Here is a 20802-nt window from a genome sequence, read left to right as displayed (position 1 = left end):
ATCTTTACTTAAAGATGTAATAGAAAGATACATAGAGAATGAAAATATAATAAAGAATAGTCAGCACGGATTTCAGAAGGGAAAGTCAAGCTTGACCAAACTTATTGAATTCTTTGAAGAAGTAACAGAAAGAGTAGACAAAGGTAATGTAGTAGATGTAATATATTTGGATTTTCAAATGGCCTTTGATAAGGTACCACATTGTAGACTCATGGCGAAGGTCATAGCATATGGAATCAGAGGACAGGTAGCAGAATGTATAGCAAGCTGGCTACAAAACAGAAAAAAGAGAGTCAGGGTTAAGGGTAGCTACTCAGACTGGCAAGAGGTGGGAAGTGGTGTACCACAGGGATTAGAACTGGGACCATTATTGTTCACAATTTACATTAATGATTTGGATTTGGAATCAGAAGTACAATTTCAAAATTTGCAGACAACACCAAATTGGGGGGTATAGTTAATACAAAGGAAGAATGCGTCAAATTGCAAGAGGACGTCAATAAACTTGCAGAATGGGCATGTAATTGGCAAATGAATTTCAATATAGATAATTGTGAGGTGGTGCATTTTGGTAGGAAGAATAAGGAGGCCACATACTGCTTGGATAAAAAGAGTCTAAACGGGATAGAGGAGCAAAGGGACCTAAGGGTTCAGAAACACAAATCACTAAAAGTAGCGAAGTAGATTCATAAAAAAAAGGCAAATCAAGCACTATGATTCATTTCTAGAGGGATAGAATTGAAAAGCAAAGAAGTTAAGTTAAACTTGTATAGAACATAGGTTAGACCACACTTGGAGTATTGTGCACAGTTCTGGTCTTCATATTGTAGAAAGGATGTAGAGGCATTGGAGAGGATGCAAAAAAGATTCACAAAGATGATACCAGAACTGAGAGAATATCCTTATCAGGAAAGGATGAACAGGCTCGGGCTCTTTTCTCTAGAAAAGAAAAGGCTGAGGGGTGACCTGATAGAGTTCTTTAAGATAATGATATGGCTTAATAGAGTAGACATAGAGAAAATGTTTCCACTTGTGGGAGAGTCAAAAACTAGAGGTCATCAATATAAAATAGTCGCTAATAAACCCAATAGGGAATTCAGGAGAAACTTCTTTACCCAAAAAGTAGTAAGAATGTGGAATGCGCTACTACAAGGAGTAGTTGAGGTAAATAACATAGATGCATTTAAGGGAAAGCTAGATAAACACATGGGGGAGAAAGGAATAAAAGGATATCCTGATAGGGTTAGATGAAGTAGGGAGGGAGGAGGCTCATGTGGAGCTGAATGGCCTGTGCCTGTGCTGTAGTTTCAATGCAACTCAATATAACAACCTTATGACCTTGTATGGAACAGGAGGGACCAAGTGAATTGTTCACATGCTTGGGTAATAGAGAGTGATCCTGAGGCCTTGGATACCTGAAGGGAGAGACTAAGAGGTTTAAAACATGGGAAGAGCATGTGGAAGGTTTAATATTCAACTGGATCCATCTTTAGGATGATGCTGGATGGGGCATTTATAGATTATTCTAAAGTTTAAGGTGGAAGTTGGAGTTGCAGCAGGGCTCAGTGTTGCTGTAAGGCAGTTGGCACTGGTTATAGAAATCAGGTTTTCAAATGCTACAATGAAACTGTTGCTCTTGTAATTTATACCTTGTGTAAATGTGATACAAATCCAGCAGTAATTTATTTCTAAAACTATAGTTTTACTGCCACTTTCACCATGATGCAAAGCAGTTTTAGGTACACAATGATGTTCAAATAGCAGCATAGTGTAGGAATAATGTTCTCATTTGACTGCAAAGTAGACTAAATCTAAACAGTCTTAAACCCACTCCAGCAGGCTTTTCCATATCTTTTGAGTTTTGCATCAGTTGGAACTTAAGTCCAGTCCAGTGTGAAGCTTGATTTACAACGTGCTCATTCAGTGTGTTATATCTCCTGGGCACTTTATAAACTTAGTATTGAATCTTTATGATGTAATCAAAAACTTAACATTGACATCTGTGTTCTCCCAATATTTAAAAAAAAGTCACAGGGAGGCTGAGCTTTGTTTAGGTGTATTAGCAGAGCTTTCACCTAGTGAGCAAAATATGAATCACAGCCTGCAATATAATAGTTGACTTGCTTGCTGAAGCCTTTTCCACTCTATAGCACTAGCCTCAGGCTGCATTTACTACACTGTAGTGTCAGTTTGAAGCTGTTTTACTTCATGCTGCCCTAAGAACCTGTATCATAAATCTGGAGTTAGGGCCCAAGTTTATTCCAGAGTAAAGGAGAATGAGACTCCCTGGTGTTTGATTTGAATTCACACTAAGGTTGTGGTGTAAGTGCAGCCTCAGACCAGTAATGTAATGACACTACAACCTTATGGTTTGTTTAGAGACATGTAAAGTTTAGCAAAGGAGGAAGCCATTTGTCTCTTCTTGCTTTTGCTGAATCTAGGCCTCTAACAAAGGCAGATTTTACACATTCCAATTTCCCTACTTTCTTCCTAAGTACATTCCTATTATCCAGTACTTTTTGAATACTGCAATCTGTTTAGCCTCATTCACCACTTGTGGCAATTCTACATACTGATAGCGGGGTGAAAAAGTTTTTTACTCATTTCCCCCTTTATTTATCTGGTGCTGATCTTGAGATCTCGTCTTTGATTTACTTACCAATGAAAATAATCTATGTTTACTTTGTCTATTCCTTTTATCATTTTGAGCATCTCTACCTGATCCCCATTCAATCTTCGCAGTTTGAATTCATATAGACCTAGTTGCTTTATTCTGTCTTCATAACTCAGAAGCAGCATTCCTGGTATCTGCCTGGCAAATCCTCATTACATTTTCTCCAGGGCTATTATATTTCTCCTATAGTGAGGTGCCCAAAACTGCACACATAATTCCAAACATGGCCTAACTGTTGTTTTGTGCAGTGATTGTGGCCTTTTTGCTTTCATGTTCAATTCTCCTTAATAGAAACTCCCAAATCCCATTTGCCTTCTTTAGTTTTTTTAATCTGCCCATCCACTTTCAACGATTGATATATCTACACAACTAGATCACTTTGCTCCTCCACTGCACTGAACAGCTTACTATTTAAGTTATATTTCCATTCTTTATTTTTGTTTGCAAAATGTATTGCTTCATATTTTCTGTATTAAGCTGCATCTGCCACTTAGTTATCCATTCCCCTAGCCTGTGTATGTCCTCCTGAAGTCATCTGTATTCTTCCTGGTGGCAGTTTGCTACTCCTCCCTGTTTGGTGTTATCACAAAATTTTGATATCCCACTCCTTTATTGCAAGTACAGATGATATATGTCTGTGTGTGTGTGTGTGTGTGTGTGTGTGCGAGAGAGAGAGAGAGTGCACAAGAGTTCTCTACAACAATTATAAGGTCTATAGGAAGGATAGGGAAACTGGTAGAGAGGGAAGAGTAGCCTTAGTGATTAAGGATTAAATTACTTCAATGATAAGAGAGGATAGAACGAGAGGTAAGCAGGCAGTGGAGACTTTATGGGTAGAATAGAAAGGATTTAAGACTATAATGGGAGTTGTGTAAAGGCCCCCTGATAGCAGCTGTGAAGTGGCAGAATGTATAAATGCAGAGATTAGACAAGCATGTAGCAAAGGCAGAGTGGTTTTAATGGGGGATGGTGTTTAAAAGGGAGAAACACGTATCCGCTACTAAGATTCTAAATTTAGGTAAGGCCGACTTCAGTGGGATGAGACAGCCCACCGTAAACTGGGCAAATCTGTTAATGGGTAAATTGACAGAAGATCAGTGAGAGGTGTTCAAAAAAGAATTTAACGTGATACAGATCCAGTTTATACTCCTACGGGGCAAGAGCTCCACTTGCCAAAAAAAAACAGCCATGGATGACAAAAGAGATAAGGGACAACATGAAACTAAAAAAAAAGTACAAAAATACAGAAAATAGCACAGATCCTGGCGACCAGGAGAAATACAAAGAACTGCAAAGGGTGACAAAACAGATAGTGAGAGCTACAAAAAGGGAGTATGAAAAGAAACTTGCAAGGGATATCAAAATGAAGACAAAAACTTTTTAGAATTATATTAGGAAAAAGAGGGTGGTCAAGAGCAATGTGGGCCCCTTAAAAACTGATAAAGGTGATATTGTAAATGAAAATAAAGAAGTGGCGGACATGTTAAATAATTACTTTGCATCAGTATTTATAATAGAGGAAGAGGATAGCATGCCAGATGCCACAAGGAAACTAATTTTGAATCAGGGACAGGGACTCACCATAATTAACGGTAGCAAATTAACAGTAATGAAGAAAATAATGGCACTAAAGAGTGCCAAATCCCCAGGACCAGATGGTTTCCATCCCAGGGTTTTAAAGGAAGTAGGTGAGAACATTGCAGAAGCCCTAACTATCAACTTCTCTCCATTCAGGAACCGTTTCTTTAAATTGGAAAATTACACTCGCTATTTATAAGGGTGAGAGAGGGAAACCAGGGAATTATAGACCAGTTAGCCTAACATCTGTTGTTGGGAAATTACTAGTGTCTATAATTAAGGATAGAGTGACTGAACACCTTGAAAATTTTCAGCTAAGCAGAGAGAGCCAGCATGGATTTGTAAAGGGTAGGTCATGCCTGATAAACCTGTTTGAATTTTTTGAAGAGGTGATGAAAGTAGTAGACAGGGGAATGTCTATGGATGTTGTTTATATGGACTTCCAGAAGGCATTCGATAAAGTCCCTCATAAGAGAGTGTTAGCTGAAGTTGAAGCTCATGGAATTGAGGGCAAATTATTGACCTGGTTAGGAAATTGACATAGCAGCAGAAGACAGAGATTAGGGATAATGGTCAGGTACTCAAATTCGCAGGATGTGACTAGTGGTGTCCCACAGGGATCTGTTTTGGGGCCTCAACTATTGACTGTATTTATTAATGACTTAGATGACGGGATAGAGAGCCACATATTCAAGTTTGCCGATGACACAAAGATAGGCAGCATTGTAAGCAGTGTAGATGGAAGCACAAAAATACAGTGAGATATTAATAGATTAAGTGAATGGGCAAAACTGTGGCAAATGGATTTCAATGTGTGAGGTTATCCATTTTGGATCTAAAAATGATAGATCAGGGTACATTCTAAATGGTGAAAAGCTCAAAACAGTGGCAGTCCAAAGAGACTTAGCGGTCCATGTACATAGATCATTAAAATGTCATGGACAGATACAGAAAATAATCAAAAAGGCTAATGGAATGCTGGCCTTTATATCTTGAGGACTAGAATACAAGGAGGTAGAAGTTATGCTACAGCTATACAAAGCCCTAGTTAGACCACACCTGGAGTACTGTATTCAGTTCTGGGCACCGCACCGTAGGAATGATTTATTGGCCTTGGAGGGAGTGCAGCATAGATTTACTAGAATAATACATGGACTTCAAGGGTTAAATTACGAGGAGAGATTACACAAACTAGGGTTTTATTCCCTGGAATTTAGAAGATTAAGGGGTGATTTGATCAAAGTTTTAAAGATAGTAACGGGAACTGATAGAGTAAATAGAGAGAACTATTTGCGCTGGTTGGCGAGTCTAGGACTAGGGGACATAGCCTAAAAATTAGAGCCAGGACTTTCAGGATTGAAGTCAGGAAACACTTCTACACGCAAAGGGTGGTAGAAGTTTGGAACTCTCTTCCACAAATGGCAGTTGATGCTAGCACAATTGTTAATTTAAAATCTGAGATCGATAGATTTTTGTTAACCAATGGTATTAAGGGATATGGGGCTAAGGCGGGTATATGGAGTTAGGTCACAGATCAGCCATGATCTCAATGAATGGCGGAACAGGCTCAAGGGGCTAAATGGCCTACTCCTGTTCCTATCTTCTTGAGGCACCCTACTTGACATTGCCTGAGAAACATTAGCCTTTCAGCTAATTCTCCACCAATACCACCACTTTCCATTTTATGCCCTGGAGCCAAATTTTCTCAATCATTTCTTATACATCATTTTATCAAATGTTTCCTGCAAATCCATATAAACCACATCTGCTGCGCCTCCTATCTATATTTGCCATTATTCTCTCAAACATGACCGTTTTTGGGCGTGATAGTGTAATAGTTTGGTGCTGGACCAGCAACCCAAAGAGATTTTGTTCAAATTTCATCACTGCATATTGTGTAGCTGAATTCAATAAATCTGGTAATTTGTGGATTGGCACCAGAAAATATGACCATAAAAGTTGCTGGAACTCACAGGTTTAAATCCTCTCACATTATCTAATTAAATCTCTCCGGAATAACATCACTGCCATTTTGGTTCAGGTAAAAACCATTCCATCTGTACAGCTTCTGCCTGTCCCACAATTTGCCCAATGCCCCAGAAATCTGAAACCCTCCCTTTTGCACCATTTTTTAAGTTATACATTTATGCCTCCTTTCCCTAAGTAGACCAATGTGTGTCACTGTGAGTAATCCTGAGATATCTTATATAAGCCACTGCTGAACTATTTGTGGATATCCAGGCATCACGTTTGAGACTGTCGCATCACCAGTTTGATCCTAATTGTTGGAGCTCACCTACCCATGGGGTAGAATTTTCACCATTTTTAATTTTTTAATACGTTTGGAGCTGGATTTCTCTCTGTTATACGACAACAACATCTTACATTTATATAGGGCCTTTAACGTAGTAAAACATCCCAAGGCGCTTAGCAAACAAAATTTGACACCGAGTCACATAAGGAGATATTAGGACAGGTGACCAAAAGCTTGGCGAAAGAGGTAGGTTTTAAGGAGCATCTTAAAAGAGGAGAGAGAGGTAGAGAGGCGGAGAGGTTTAGGGAGGGCATTACAGAGCTTAGGGCCTAGGCAGCTGAAGGCACGGCTGCCGATGGTGGAGTGCTGAAAATCAGGGATGCACAAGTAGCCAGAATTGGAGAAGCGCAGAGATCTCGGAGGGTTGTAGGGCTGGAGGAGGTTACAGAAATAGAGCAGTATGGTGGCAGAAAATCAAGGGAAACTGGCTGAGGAGGCCTACCACATTGCCTCTTCTACCAGCACTGCCATGGATTTTCCTCCCCCCGCCTGAGCAGGGAATATGGCCAGCCACCCCCTCAACACTCTTTTGCATTTAAGTAATGGTGGAAAGGTGAGGTCTTACAACCCATGTGGTTTTGCTGCCTTCCACCACTGACGCTAACCCCGGGGACTGCCTGGAGGCAGGCTAGACCCTGAGGTAAAGATGGAAGGCCAACTATTTAATTGGTTAGAGAGGGAGGGCCTAGTAGTGGTCACCACTCCCTCTACAATGACCCAAAACACTCAGAACTCAAAGGCCTAGATCCATCCATTGTGGTCAATTAAAAATTCTCTGAAGTCTTCAAGGCCTTGCTGCTCCCTTTAAGAGGTCCACCTCTATCTTTCCACTGCAGATTTGCAGGCAGCACTGGTGGGCTTCCTCTGAGTGATGGGGAAGCTGCTAAATGCCTGTCCTGCATATTAAATCAACCCCAATGCAGAAAAACAGATTAGGGTCATGGTTGGGTCAGAGTAGCAGGTAGACGTCCCTCCCCACCTCACCTCTGGTGGTGAACCCACTTTAGAGGAAAATCCCAGCCTGCGTTATTACAATGAATTTATTTTAACTGCTAGCGCATTAGGTTATTTCTCATTTTCCACTTTTTCTTTTATTCTCTTTTGTCTGCCTCTGTATTTTTTTCCCATGACCCCCTCTACTGCCAGAGCATATCAATTTGTCCATAGCACTAACATTTTTTTTTAATTTGCTGCTCTTAAGGTGCCTTTTGTGATATCTCCCTAGTTGTCACTGCTTTCACGTTGCCTTGTTTTCCATGAGTTTATCCATTTCTCCACCTGTTTCTTCCATCTGTCCTTATTACCGCTACAATATCCTCTTCCTACTACCCCACCTCACTTTCTCTCACACAGACTGACGCTGTGAAGTTTTCCATTATACACTGCTTCAAAAAAACAGCATCTCAGCCTCACAGGATGTATTGAAGTACATTTAGGTCACATCCGTACCAGTAATTATGCTCAAAATAGGTGACTTTTCAAGATAACTGATTGTCTAACTCACTGAAACTTCTCTTTGGCATTATATCTGATAAATAAATCTCTGAGGAAATCCACCTTTGAATGTGTGAATTATGCAGCTTTGATCTCAGTTAGTAGCTTGTGTTTTGGAAAATCATCAAACCCCACAGTATGCACTTTAGGTGTGCATGTTGGTTTATAAAACAGTTATTTTGTTTTTCATCTTTGGAGTGAATATTTCTGCTCAACAGGGGAGGAATGGCTGTGCTGGGAGATGAAATGCCTTTCTGTAACAAGCATTCCCCGTTCAATTATAGTACATGTTTAGATTACAATTTCCTTCTGCATTGATTAAGCAATGTTCTTTAATCTCCAAGGAACTCCACATACTGCATCAGCATGACATTTACATTTCCCATGCCAGCCATTTTCTGACTGAGACTGGCAGTTTAGTACCAAATCAGTCACATAGATGCATGTACCTTTATTATTGTAAAATTATGTCAGAGTCTGCTGCTGCTGTTTATGCTACTATTATAGTTCTACTGTATTTGCATTGAAATGAACCTTATTCGGTATCTTAAACATGTTGGAAATGACTGAAAGGTGCCAAATTGAAGATTTTTATTTTCCCTTACTCACCTCACAGTACCTTTTCAAGACAATTCTTTAAAGGAGGAATTACCAACATTTCGGAGAAAGATAGACAAGTGGCACGATGACGTTGCACGTAAGTGATTCAGTGATGTTTTTACAGCACAGTTTAAAATGTCTTTACAGCTTAAATGACATTTTTGTGCTAATGTCAACTGTGTGGGAGAGATAATGCTCTTTGAGGTCCTAGGTGTTCAACATGATTTCAGAAAGAATGGCAGGCTGGGCAGCTCAGTAAAGATGAACACGGTGGTGGGAATTTGAACTGCCCCCACTAGGGGGAGTCAGGGCAGGAGGGCAGTTAAAATGGAGTGGGTGAAATACCTACTTCGTTCCTGCTCTGGTCCGATTTTAAAAGGTCTAATTTTTCAGGCGTCGGAGACAACTGCCTGAGTAAGGGGGAGCCTCATACATTTATGCAAATTAGGGTGCTATTATTGTCATTAGGACCCCGATGCCATCTTAACCCAGAAGAGTGCAAGCCGCCTGCAACGGCCACTCCAGCAGCTACAATAAGGTCTGAAGACCGAAGAAGCCTTTCCACATAATGTAAAACTTTCTTTTGTGGGGCCAAGAGGAACAGGGGTACTTTCTGTAGGCCCCAAAAGGAAAGTATAGGTATTCCATGCCCCAGACTCCCCCAACCCGTTCACGAACCACAGACCTCCCAGAATCCCCTGTTCCCGCACTTACTTTGGGCCCTGATGGCGGCTTCTGGTTCACCCGACTTTCTGCCGCTTTCCAATGACTTCCCCACCATTTTGGGCAGGAAGTCAGCCATCAGCATGTTAACAAGGCTTGGCCATTAAATTGGTTGGGCTCCAGCTGCCGGTCCTGAATGGATCGGCCGCTTGCTTTCCCGCCCAGAAGTTAAAATTCCCAACCAGGAGTTAAAATTCCTACCTGTGCCATTTATAACATCTATTTGGATTGAAGCAGCCACTCTGATAATGATAATATCAACCTTTCACAACGTGATACAGTAGAATATCAACAAAGGCAATAAATTCCTGCAATGAGGGTAGCTCTTCATAGGGGTGTAATCTGAAGTGATTTTAAGAAGGCTGCACTGTAGTTAATAGACCATGTTAAAGGTTGTGCCATCTGCGATTTATTTTCCCCATTTATAGCCTGTATCTTCCAATTGTAGCGTTTTGGCACTATATAAACATACTTTTATAAAGTACTGCATTACTTCAAATATGATTTCTAAATGTAATGGTATTTTATCCAGGGGCTGTTACCGAACAACTAATTGAGCAGACCACATACAGTTCATTATTGTCATCTCCAAGTTCATCTCCAAGTTCATCTCCAGGATCAGAAGATCCCTGTTCTGCAGCAACTTGTTTTTACAATCAAACTGAGAAGGTAAGAGTTAAACATGATCGCAGTTATAACTGATGACTGATCTGCAAATGGTGAAGCAATAAAAGCTACACTGCTGTATAACAAATTCATATATTTGGTGCTCAGATAAGCTTCCTTGAAATTGGGAATGAAGGATGCAGTGATGGAAAGGAAAGGCCATCCCCAGTCTTGGTCAATAAAGAGGTTTAACATGACACACTCAACATTCCATCACCTGTGAGAAAGTACCTTTTTACTTAACAAATTGCTTTAAATTTCACTTCACCAAGCATTCTTGATACACAGTCTTGCCATTTGGGCTGAGGTGGAGTCACAGTTAGAATACTAGCATCAGCTATCAATGCTGTAGAAAATGATTCAGAATTCAGTCTTTCAGTCCTACTTTTTAGGATATGATCACACTACCCCCCGAATTTGTTTCTGTACTATGCTGACGAATGTACTTTTCTACATCAGTATTTATGCAGGGGAAAAACATTATGAGGGCAATTTTTGTCTTCTTAACACCCCAAGTTAGGGTGCTAACCGGGCAGCAGAGGCCAGGAAACCAGGTGCCGGATGCACACTGGTTTTGGGCCTGGGAAGGGTGTCTGAAGCAAGAAGGAGCTTCATTGGTATATGCAAAAGGTAGATGGAAGGGCATTGTACCATTTTCTTCTCCACGGGCATGATGGATGCCAAGTCCCCAGCATGACCTCAAAAACATGGTGGGAAGCAGGCCTCAGGTGGACCTGCAGGTGAAAGAACCTTGCAGATTTTAAAGGTATGTGGATTAGGCTCTTGTAAATGTTTTCTGTGATTTTTCTTCAGCTGACACATAGGCTTTTGTGAGCCTTTGTGTCAGTTGCTATTTTATTTGCCACGAGCTCCCTTTATTGGCACCAGAGAGTTTACCAATAGGGATTCTTCAGGCTGACATGTTTAGAGGAAGAGGAGGAGCTGCAGAGGAATGTCAGGCCGGTCACACTGCCCGAGAGGTACTCTGCCATCCTGCCAGCGCCTGCATCCCCACATCTGCAGAGAGAGGTAGCATAACTCACTTTGACAAACGTGCTGGAGGAGATTCCTCTTCCCATGGATCGCCAAATGGTAATCAATGTCTCATTTATTAATAGTCAATTCAAACATGTAAACGTACCCAATATTAGAAGACAGATTTAAACAATATTACCCCATTTGATCTCTGGGCAGAGTTCGTAATTGGTGGCGTGGTCGTTTTAAGTTTTCTCACAGCTAGGTGTATTTCTGACAGCAAGGTGTACTTCTCTGGATCCTTTGCCCTGAGCTCAGGAGAGATTGGGTTTTTATGGAATTGTTCTTCATAAGACCCATATAGATTTACAAAGAATTCAAGATTGTTTAACCTTACTCATCTAGCTGTCTTGCCATTGTCCCGTTTTTATCACTATCTTTGAATTATTGTTCCACTTTTTGGGTCATTGTTCCTCTTTCTATCACATAGCAGTCTTGCCTCACAACGAGGATGACAAAGGACAGTCATTAGTCAAAGGTCAGAATTGTACAATTCTGCAAAATAAGCAGCACAGCCTGCAGAGCATGATGGTTAATAGCATTAAGAAAATGATGTCAATTTGTCCCTATTCCCAATATTCTTACATACCTGACTGACCCTTATGCTGGAAGGTACTTCAGAAACACACCAATTACACTTTGTCATGCTTTACATGATAGAGAAGGTATGCTATGGTGATCGGGAGTCAGCTTTGCCTGTATGGCACCTGCCACAATGCGACCAAGCATATCTGCAGGCCATGGCAAACTTACTTGGGAATGATTGTGGTAGCTTGCCTTTCAATTAATATAGCATTTATGAATAAATGTAAAGTATTTTATAAAGCATCACAATTTTTATCGCAAGCGCAATATGAAAATAAGAATATTTTACATTTCTAGTGAGGCATTAAAAATACTTTTCATTGTAGAATGCTTTCCTAATTCTTTTCACTATAAGGTGTAGGTATGTCGAACAGCAGAGGAAGCTGGACTACTTTGTCTTTTTTTCTGAATATTGAAACAGTTAACATGTAGTCATAAGAAAATGGAAGCACTTTTGGTGACCATTGAGAATTGTATCCAGATATACTTTTCTTAAACGGAAAATTAAATGTTGATTGTAGAAAGCAATGCGTAAAATGTTGGCGATGACCAAACCAGTTTGTCAAAAGTTTCGCACCGAGGAAGAAAATGGATGCACTACTTGTGAGTATCTTGAATTTTAACAGATTGTGTCCAATTTTAAAAAGAAACAGTATCCTGCTGGTATGAAGTAAAGCATAATGTTTGGTGTCAGTGAATTTATGGTTCCAAAGTTATCATGAGGATCATAAAGGTGTCACTGATTGCCATCTTGGATTGCATCTCCTCCTGGTCAATTTAGGGGAAAAAAGTACAAGATTAGACCCTAGGAAGTGACACAATAAATCCAGTGATGCTTGACTAAATGTTTTTCAAAATGATTGAAAGTATAAGGAAACCAAAGTGCAACCATTTTGGACGTTGGATCGCGGCCAATGTAGAAAGGAGGCAAATGATTAACGGTAAGAATGCATACATAAGATTTGATTATGATCACTGACTCATTTTCAAAATTATTGCAATCAAAGAAAAAGGGAAAAGGTCAACAGAGGACCTGTTTATTCACCAAATGTGTCCAGGACCAAACACCCTTAACATTGACCATTTACTAAATACACTTGAGAATGATTACTTTCAGAAGCTGTAAAAATAGTAGAAACCTAAGCAATTCTTTAAGTCAAGTATGTGTCTCACCATCAATGAAGAAACACCTTTATTCATAAAATAATTGATGGCTTTGTGCATAAGAGTCAAATTTGCCAGTTTATTATAACACTGTCCCTTTCCTTTGTTCCATAATGCACTGTCAAGAGACCATAAGGGTTAGCAACTGTTTGGACAAAGAGTACAGTGTCCATTTAGTAACAAGCCAGTCAATGGTAGTAATTGCGATTCAGCGTCTAAAATTGTTTTGCGGGGACTAGCAAATTTGCAGATACTGTGGAAAAAAATTAGACCACAAAAATATCTGCATTTACAACAGTTTCCCTACAGTTTCCCTACACATAAACACCATCTAATTGATGGATTGCGGGTGATTACAGACTAGGCAGTCCCAGTCAACATCCCAGTGTGCATTAATAATGCAAACCCACTCTAGCATTCACTAATTTGGTAATATTTCTCTCTGAATAATGCAAAGAAGCAGAGATCTTGGGAAAGGCATCTGAGCTTGTTATACAATTATATTAACTCTCTCAAAGAATATCCAAGACTTATAAAAAGAGCTTACAAAAGAGGAAAAATTAATTAATAAGTATCTATATTAGATTTATTACTCTGCAGGGTATTTGCACACATTTTACAGCACTCACCAATGTCATAATGTTGTTTTATCAACACTCAAATCACAGTATTTGCAAAATATTGTAAACGAATGATAAAATATATACTTCAAAAAAAATTGCGTACATAATGTTGATCAAACTATGGGTAGTCTTGAACTATCCAATGAACAATTAAATCATAACTATACCAATGTCTAGCCTGACTGTTACAATAGGAAAGTTTTTTTTGAAACTGGTGTATAGTAAATGGCCTCTGAAATATAAAATGTAAAGTGGGAAATATGTCAATTTCCCAACATGATTAGCTCTCAAAGTGAACAGAAAGGCAAACCTCTAATAGCTGAGTTAAGAGTTTTCATTTTGCATCATCAGTACATCACTGCAATTTTAAAAAAATCTATAGGAATCCCTATTTCTCTGCAGTACTCACCAGAAGTATCACTACATACTTTCATTTTGATGGTGTGGAGTGTTATTATAAATGAAATTGGGGATTTTTAGTATCTGTTTTACTGTATTAAAGGCTATACTCACATGATTTTACATCCATCACAGTTTTGTTTGATTACACCTCTGTAAAGTACCTTGGGATGCTTTCCTACATTAAGATGCTATATAAATGCAAGCTGTTGTTGTTTTAACATACAAGACAAATAAGGGGCATAACTTTATATACCAAGCAGTATAATTTAGAGTGTCTCTTGAGTTTTTGCAGTGCCCCCGCTGAGTGTAGGTGTTTCTCAGAAATACAATTAATGCCACAAAGTGGCAGAGTTGCAGCTTTATGAGTTAACTGTAAATCAAGGAAGCACTATAAGGGGAAGATTATAATGTGTAAATTTAAGACAAATATACCTTTATCCACAACAATGAAATGTGCACAGGGGCATGCTCAACCTTTTGCATAATTTCTATTACAGTTTTACAGGATAGATATTGAGTTGTTTTCAAGAAATTTAGATATCTTATTTTAAATATTCATTTTTTTTTTAAAAGCATGAAACTCATTTGCTCCATTGGGATTAGAGCATTGCTTATCTCACTTGTGTAAGCCATGGCAAATAGTTTTATAGTTGTGGGTCTAAGCAGCAAAGCATTGCAACCAATTAGTTTTCTTAATGTTGAGTGTTTAAGGGCCAATTTTCTGAGTCCACACTACTGGCAGCAAGCCACCTGCATTGACTATGCAAGCTGAGAAACTGTGGGTGCACTGACTTTGATTTTATATCCATTCATTTTCCGATTTCCTGATATGCACAGCTGATGGTGTGGCTCCCTGACAGTGGCATGAACTTGGAAAACCAGCCCCAAATGTTGTATCCACATTATCTATCCCAGCAATAAGGCTGTGGGCACAGAACTTTCATTGTATTTTAATATTTATTTTCCTCTTTCACAAGATTGTGCCACAAATCAACTTCTATTCGGGCCATGATTGGACCCCAGATCAATGGGAGTTCAACATTCGTTGTACTTTTAACAATTTATTATTCCCTTATTCCTCCTAGAAGGGACCAGCAACAGAAATTAAACAGCCAGGAGACAGACCATGTCATCTGATACTACAGAAACACATAACCCATAGTGGAAATGATAGGCTTGGTACTAGTAGTGTGAAGTTGAATGATGTTCTTTGTGAATATGAACATTATCTACATTTTGATACCATTTATCCTGACAACCGATCACTCTATCTGCTGTCCTATATTTTTCAATAAGATAAACACAATGGGCAAGATTTTGCTGAGAAAATAACGACGTCTGGTTGCACAAATCGGCCAGTAACTTATAGTGAGGTAGAGCTACCCCATGAATTGTGAATCGCCACAAGTTGCTGGCTGATTTGCGCCGCTCCACCATTAGCTTCACAAAAACAGCAGCTTGCGCTTAACCTCGCCGTGATTTTCATGGAGTTGCTGCATTTGCACATTAATTGCCCATTAAACGTATTGCTGAAAGTTAACAGATTAAGTACCTTATTAACAACATAATAATTGTTAATGACTGCAATCAAGCTCTCTGGCCCAGAAAGTGAAAAATTATAAGTGTTCAGTCTCATTCCTTCAGGTTGTGAATTGTTTTAGGAGATTTTAAAAATGTCAAATTTTAAATGTTTACATTTTTTTCTTATTTTTCATTTCGGTCTCTTTTTTCTCTCTCTCTTAATCCAATCTTTCTTTCCCTCTCTTTATTTCTCTTTCTGTACCCGATTTGACATTGAATTCACCCACTCTAATTCACCCTCCTTCTCAGTCCTTCCTCTGTTTATTTCTTAATCCTTAAATCTCGTTGATTAAGGAGATACCCTGTTTATCCTGTTGTTCACCAAGGTCGCAGATGCCCCGTTGCCCTCACTGTGCTGTTATCAGCTCACACTTCCAGCAACTTTATGGGCAAAAAATGTTAAAACCTAAACATGAAGGAACAAGTCTAACTAATGGAGCATGCCACGAGATGCCCTGCTCCAGCAAATTCTGGCCCATTCTCTTTGCTCCCTGCTTGGGTACCTGACTTGCTTCCAGGCCCCCATAAATGATATTTTGCACAACCACTGGAGGGTCCGTGACAGCAGGCCAGCCATGGTTCTTGCACAGATTTTTCCATTCCCTCTTGTGGGGAATAGTCTTGCTTCTACTCAGTGCCTCCCCACAATGATGAGAGAGTGATAGATAGAGAGGTAGGTCTTAGTCCCTATTAGGTAGGTGTAGTGCTGATCAGGAAATACTGCAACTTTGTAGCAAGCACTGCACAGCCTCTGAAGTTTCCTGTTTCCTCTCCGCATCCTAAGGCGTAGTATTGATTCTACCCATCCAGGAAAGATGAAAGGCTGAGTGAACATTGCTGGGTTTTAAACCCAAAACTTTCCATGCCCTAGTCCAGCACTCAACAGACTATGTCACCTAACCGTATACAACACTGAATTAGGATCAGGAACTTAGCAGAGTGGGAGATTGAACTTGCTTCACACAAGAAATAAAAAAGGTTTTAATGCTACACTTTATAACATGACCATAAGCCTTACCGAAAATCATGCTATACAGCATTAATAAAATGAGTCTGCATTGTTGGAGTAGAAACAAGTAAGAACAGAAATTTTACAACCATAGCAATATGAATGTGTCCAAAGCAGTTTTTATTGTTTAGTTGTAATTTTTCTAGAACTGTTTTTTTCATTTTAAATGTATCAAACCTTTTTGTTTCTCCGAGTTAAATTATAAGTACTTCATCTTATAGTGGCACCGTTGAGTTGCAAACATAGAGTTGAGGAAACGTTTGGACATAATTAAGCGACTGCACTTACATCTCTGAGTTCAAACTTAGGCCAGACTTATTAGATAAAAAGCTCCTCTCTGCCAGCTGTAAAAATAAGCCTATGTAGAATTAATATGAACAATCTCAATCTAGTTCTTAGGGGCGCAGGAACAAAACTACCACTAATTCAACACTAAATTAGAATGGAAATGTAACATTGGTGCAGTCAGGAGAGCTTTCTGAGGTTAGGGTGAAAGTAAAGGGAACTTTAAAGGTTTCATTACCCAGTAATACACTTGCCTATGTAAACACAATTTAACCCAAATTCTTTCAAACCAAGAAAAAAAAGTTCACCTATGTATGTTTGATGTATGCCAAATGCATCAGATTCTGCTCCATCAGAAATTGATGTAAAATGCTTTCCCAACAGCTAATTCTGGCCCAAAGCTGGTCATAAAAGTGGCTATCATTTATTCTAATCCCTATGAATGATCAGAAATCCCTAATTAACCTGCTTTTTGCAGGTGAGTGATGACCCACCATTGCTAATATGGGTGCAAGTTTTTTTTTGAATGGGTTATCAATTTGTATACAATGAATTTGATCCTGTTGGTGACCGGAGAGTCAAAAATAAGCAAACCTGCAACAATGAGCAGTTCACACTGCTCAAGCAACTAAGCAGATAATTTAACTATTTTATAATCCATTAAAGCAGTTTGCTAGTGTACAAATCCTGGAAACAAAGCCTCAATGGCGAATTCAAAATTGGCTACTTTACCCAGGAATCTATTCTGATGCATGTAGATAAAGTTTTGAAGAGAGGTGAGAAACTTTGTGGCATCAGCAACCCTGGTGAGTAGGCAAACAGAATGGTAGCAAGTGACAGACAAAGTGAACAGTGTCCACTGCATTCTGGACATGGAAAGAAGTGAGCAATGAACTATATGACTCAAAAAAAGATCACATTAGTGTGACCATTCTGTTAACATAACAAAGATATTTGAAACTATCAAGACAGATAAGTACAAGTCAGCTTGATGAAATTGTTAACAATCCTCTAAAAAGTAACTGTGGAACAGTAGAACTGCGTCACAACATTTATAGGTTCAATAAATGGCCACAGTGAAACTCACTTAGTGTTCTTTTCTGAGCCCACACTGTACTGTGCATTGCCTTTAGGGTTCTACCTAAAATGTGGACCAATTAGTCTCATTGTAGAATCATTGCCTATGTGACACCACTGTACTCTTTGTTTGTAGGACAAATCAGAGAGCTAAGATTGCCATGGGTGTTAGCCAGTCTCAGGAAAATCTCCTAGCCATGCATGAGGAGTGCGTTATTGAACTGTTTGGCTGATAGACATTGCTTAACAGTGTGTGTCCGTAGGTGATGATGATCTGTGGTGAACCACTTTTATGTCCAGAGAGACATGTATTCACTGTTTAGCTATACTTCCATTCGGTGCCTATGGCCTTTGCAGTGCTTCTAGTAATACCCCAGGTAAATAAATAATATTCTTCATGCATTGATTGAAATCCCATGTGCTCTCTTCACAGACCAATGGAGGCTAGCACCCAAGTGCCACTGAAGAATATCAGTTACCTCAGCACCTTTTGACACCAGTCTCACCAGCAACTCAACACCTACACAGATACACACACTGCATTGGCAGTAGATACTAGGTTAGTGGAGAAATTACAGGCCAGGGAGTCAGCAAACATGGGTGAAGAAAGGGCAGTAATGATGGGGAGTAATGAGGAACAAATTGTTTCCTTTGAAAGCTCATGGCGACTTGGGGCCCACAGCAAAGGATGCAAGCTTCAGTTGGGCCTGCTTAGAAACAGAAGTCCAGAATTTCCTTGGACCTGTTCCCACTCTGCCGCTATAACTTTGCTGGAAGTGCACCAGAAACCCCATTTGCACACATAAACAGGGTTTCCACCACACGTCCAGCGGAGCGGGAGCGCCTCTGAGGACATACTAAGTCAGAGGCTGTTACAGTACATGAAGAACTCTGACCAGCCAATTAAACAACCAGTCTCTGCTATCTCCAGCTTGAAAGAAAGAAAGAACTTGCATTTCTATAACACCTTTCATGACCTCAGGGCGTCCCAAAGTGCTTCACAGCCAACTTTTGAAGTGTGGTCAATGTTGTAATGTAGGGAAATGCAGCAGCCAATTTGCATCAATCAGCTTGAGGGACTTCACTGATACATGGCTGCCTTTACAGTATATTTCCTCTGAGCAAATTGCTGCACATGTTGCATCTGTTGTGATTAACTCAATGATGCAGACAATAGTTGCACTGGGGTCATCTCTCAGGACAGCTGTCAATGATCTTGTGGCTGCTTTGGGGTCTTAGAACCAACGAGGAATTCAGACTAGATTTAGTATGCAGTGGCCACAATTGCACAGACATTCACAGGTCTCTCTGCTGCTCACAGTTCACTGTGAGTTCTGAACAGTGGAGGGACAAGTACATGTACAGATTTATTTAGTGGTGCACAGCAGAGTGATCTCAGAGTTAGCACTAGTGTTGGCTATGGTACTTGACCATGCAGTGACATGGCCAAGTGACAGGAGTCAGCACCTCAGATAGCATTGATCTCACAGTGACAACAGCCACTGCATTGATGCTGCTGTACCAGGTTTTGTCACAGATAGAAGTGGTCTTCCACCTGTGTCCTTTGTAACTGCACTTGCCACAGCAGTAGGACTCCTTGCAGTCGTGGAGCATGTAGAGATGGGCACTAGCAGCTGGATTTACATAAAAGTTCAAACTGCAGCAAAGGGAACCACATAAATAAGAACACCAAGTACTTTTTCACATTAAATACAAAGTTTTAATTGTATATCTATGGGATCACGTCCTTCATTGATTGTTCAGTGAAATTCATTTACTTTGTGAACAATATAAAATGGAAGGAAAAACAAGGTTTGTACCAGTATTCATTACACATACATTATAAAATGGTAATATTAGTCAAAATTAGGCAAAGAGCTATGCCGTGAACTGGTTTCTATCTAGCTACCTTTTCATTCTGATAAACTGATAGTGCCTCTTGCCCAAAATCATTATATTCTGCCTGTCACTCAACTGTTCTTCATTCACATGTATGGAGAAGCCTAATTGGATCGCAGTTTATGGAGCATGGAACAAACAGCGGAGATTTTGCTCACCTTTGCAGGGGCATACTGCAAGGGTCCCCGTAACAGTCTAGGCATCTGAGCTGTTGCCTCAGAGCCCTAAATATGTTCTCTAATATGTGCTTCATCAGAATTGTCCTTAGCACAGGTGTAAACAACCATGGCTTCAGTGTGTAACTCATATTGTCCAGGAGCCATCTATCCAATCTACCATCTCCTAGAGATATTTCAGGAATGCTTGACTTCCCAAGTATATAGGACCCATGGTCTGCTTCAACTTGCATTTATATAGCGCCTTTAATGTAGGAAAACATCCCAAGATGCTTCACAGGAGTGTTATCAAACTAAATTTGACACCAAGCCACATAAGGAGATATTAGGACAGTTGGCCAAAAGCTTGGTCAAACAGGTAGGTTTTAAGGAGTGTCTTAAAAGAGGAGAGAGAAGCAGAGAGGTTTAGGAAGGGACTTCCAGAGCTTAGGGCCTAGGCAGCTGAAGGCATGGCCACCAATGGTGGAGCAATGAAAATTGGGGATGCGCAAGAGGCAAGAATTGGAAGAGTGCAGAGATCTCGGAGGATTGTAGGACTGCAGGAGGTTACAGAGATAGGGAGGGGTGAGGCCATGAAGGGATTTGAAAACAAGGATGAGAATTTTAAAATCGAGGTATTGCCAGACCGGGACCTAATGTAGGTCAATGAGACTTGGTGCGAGTTCAGATATGGGCAGCAGAGTTTTGGATGAGCTCAAGTTTACAGAGGGTGCAAGGTGGGAGGCCGGCCAGGTGAGCATTGGAATAGTCAAGTCTAGAGGTAACAAAAACATGGACGAGGGTTTCAGCAGCAGATGAGCTGAGGCAGGGGCGGAAATGGGCGATGTCCCCCCAAAGGAAATAACTAATCATATGTAGCATTTTTCTATGAGCAGAACGTATCATTTGCACATTCAGGGAATGATGCCTCTTTCTGT

General features: G+C 40.0%; 1 protein-coding gene across 2 annotated transcripts in view; it reads left to right on the top strand.

Moving 5' to 3' along the window:
* Positions 1-20802, top strand: part of ptprb (protein tyrosine phosphatase receptor type b) — a 110548-nt gene that overhangs the window by 8558 nt on the left and 81188 nt on the right. For both annotated transcript variants that reach the window (XM_067999433.1, XM_067999434.1), the window contains exons 3-4: positions 8677-8757; positions 9916-10052. In XM_067999433.1, coding sequence (XP_067855534.1) covers positions 8677-8757; positions 9916-10052 — 218 coding nt within the window. The remainder of the gene's footprint in view (positions 1-8676; positions 8758-9915; positions 10053-20802) is intronic.

This window comes from Heptranchias perlo, chromosome 18, assembly GCF_035084215.1.
Source record: "Heptranchias perlo isolate sHepPer1 chromosome 18, sHepPer1.hap1, whole genome shotgun sequence".
Lineage (NCBI taxonomy): Eukaryota > Metazoa > Chordata > Chondrichthyes > Hexanchiformes > Hexanchidae > Heptranchias > Heptranchias perlo.
The sequence above is the reverse complement of the archived record's forward strand: the minus strand, read 5'-3'. Positions and strand labels throughout refer to the sequence as shown.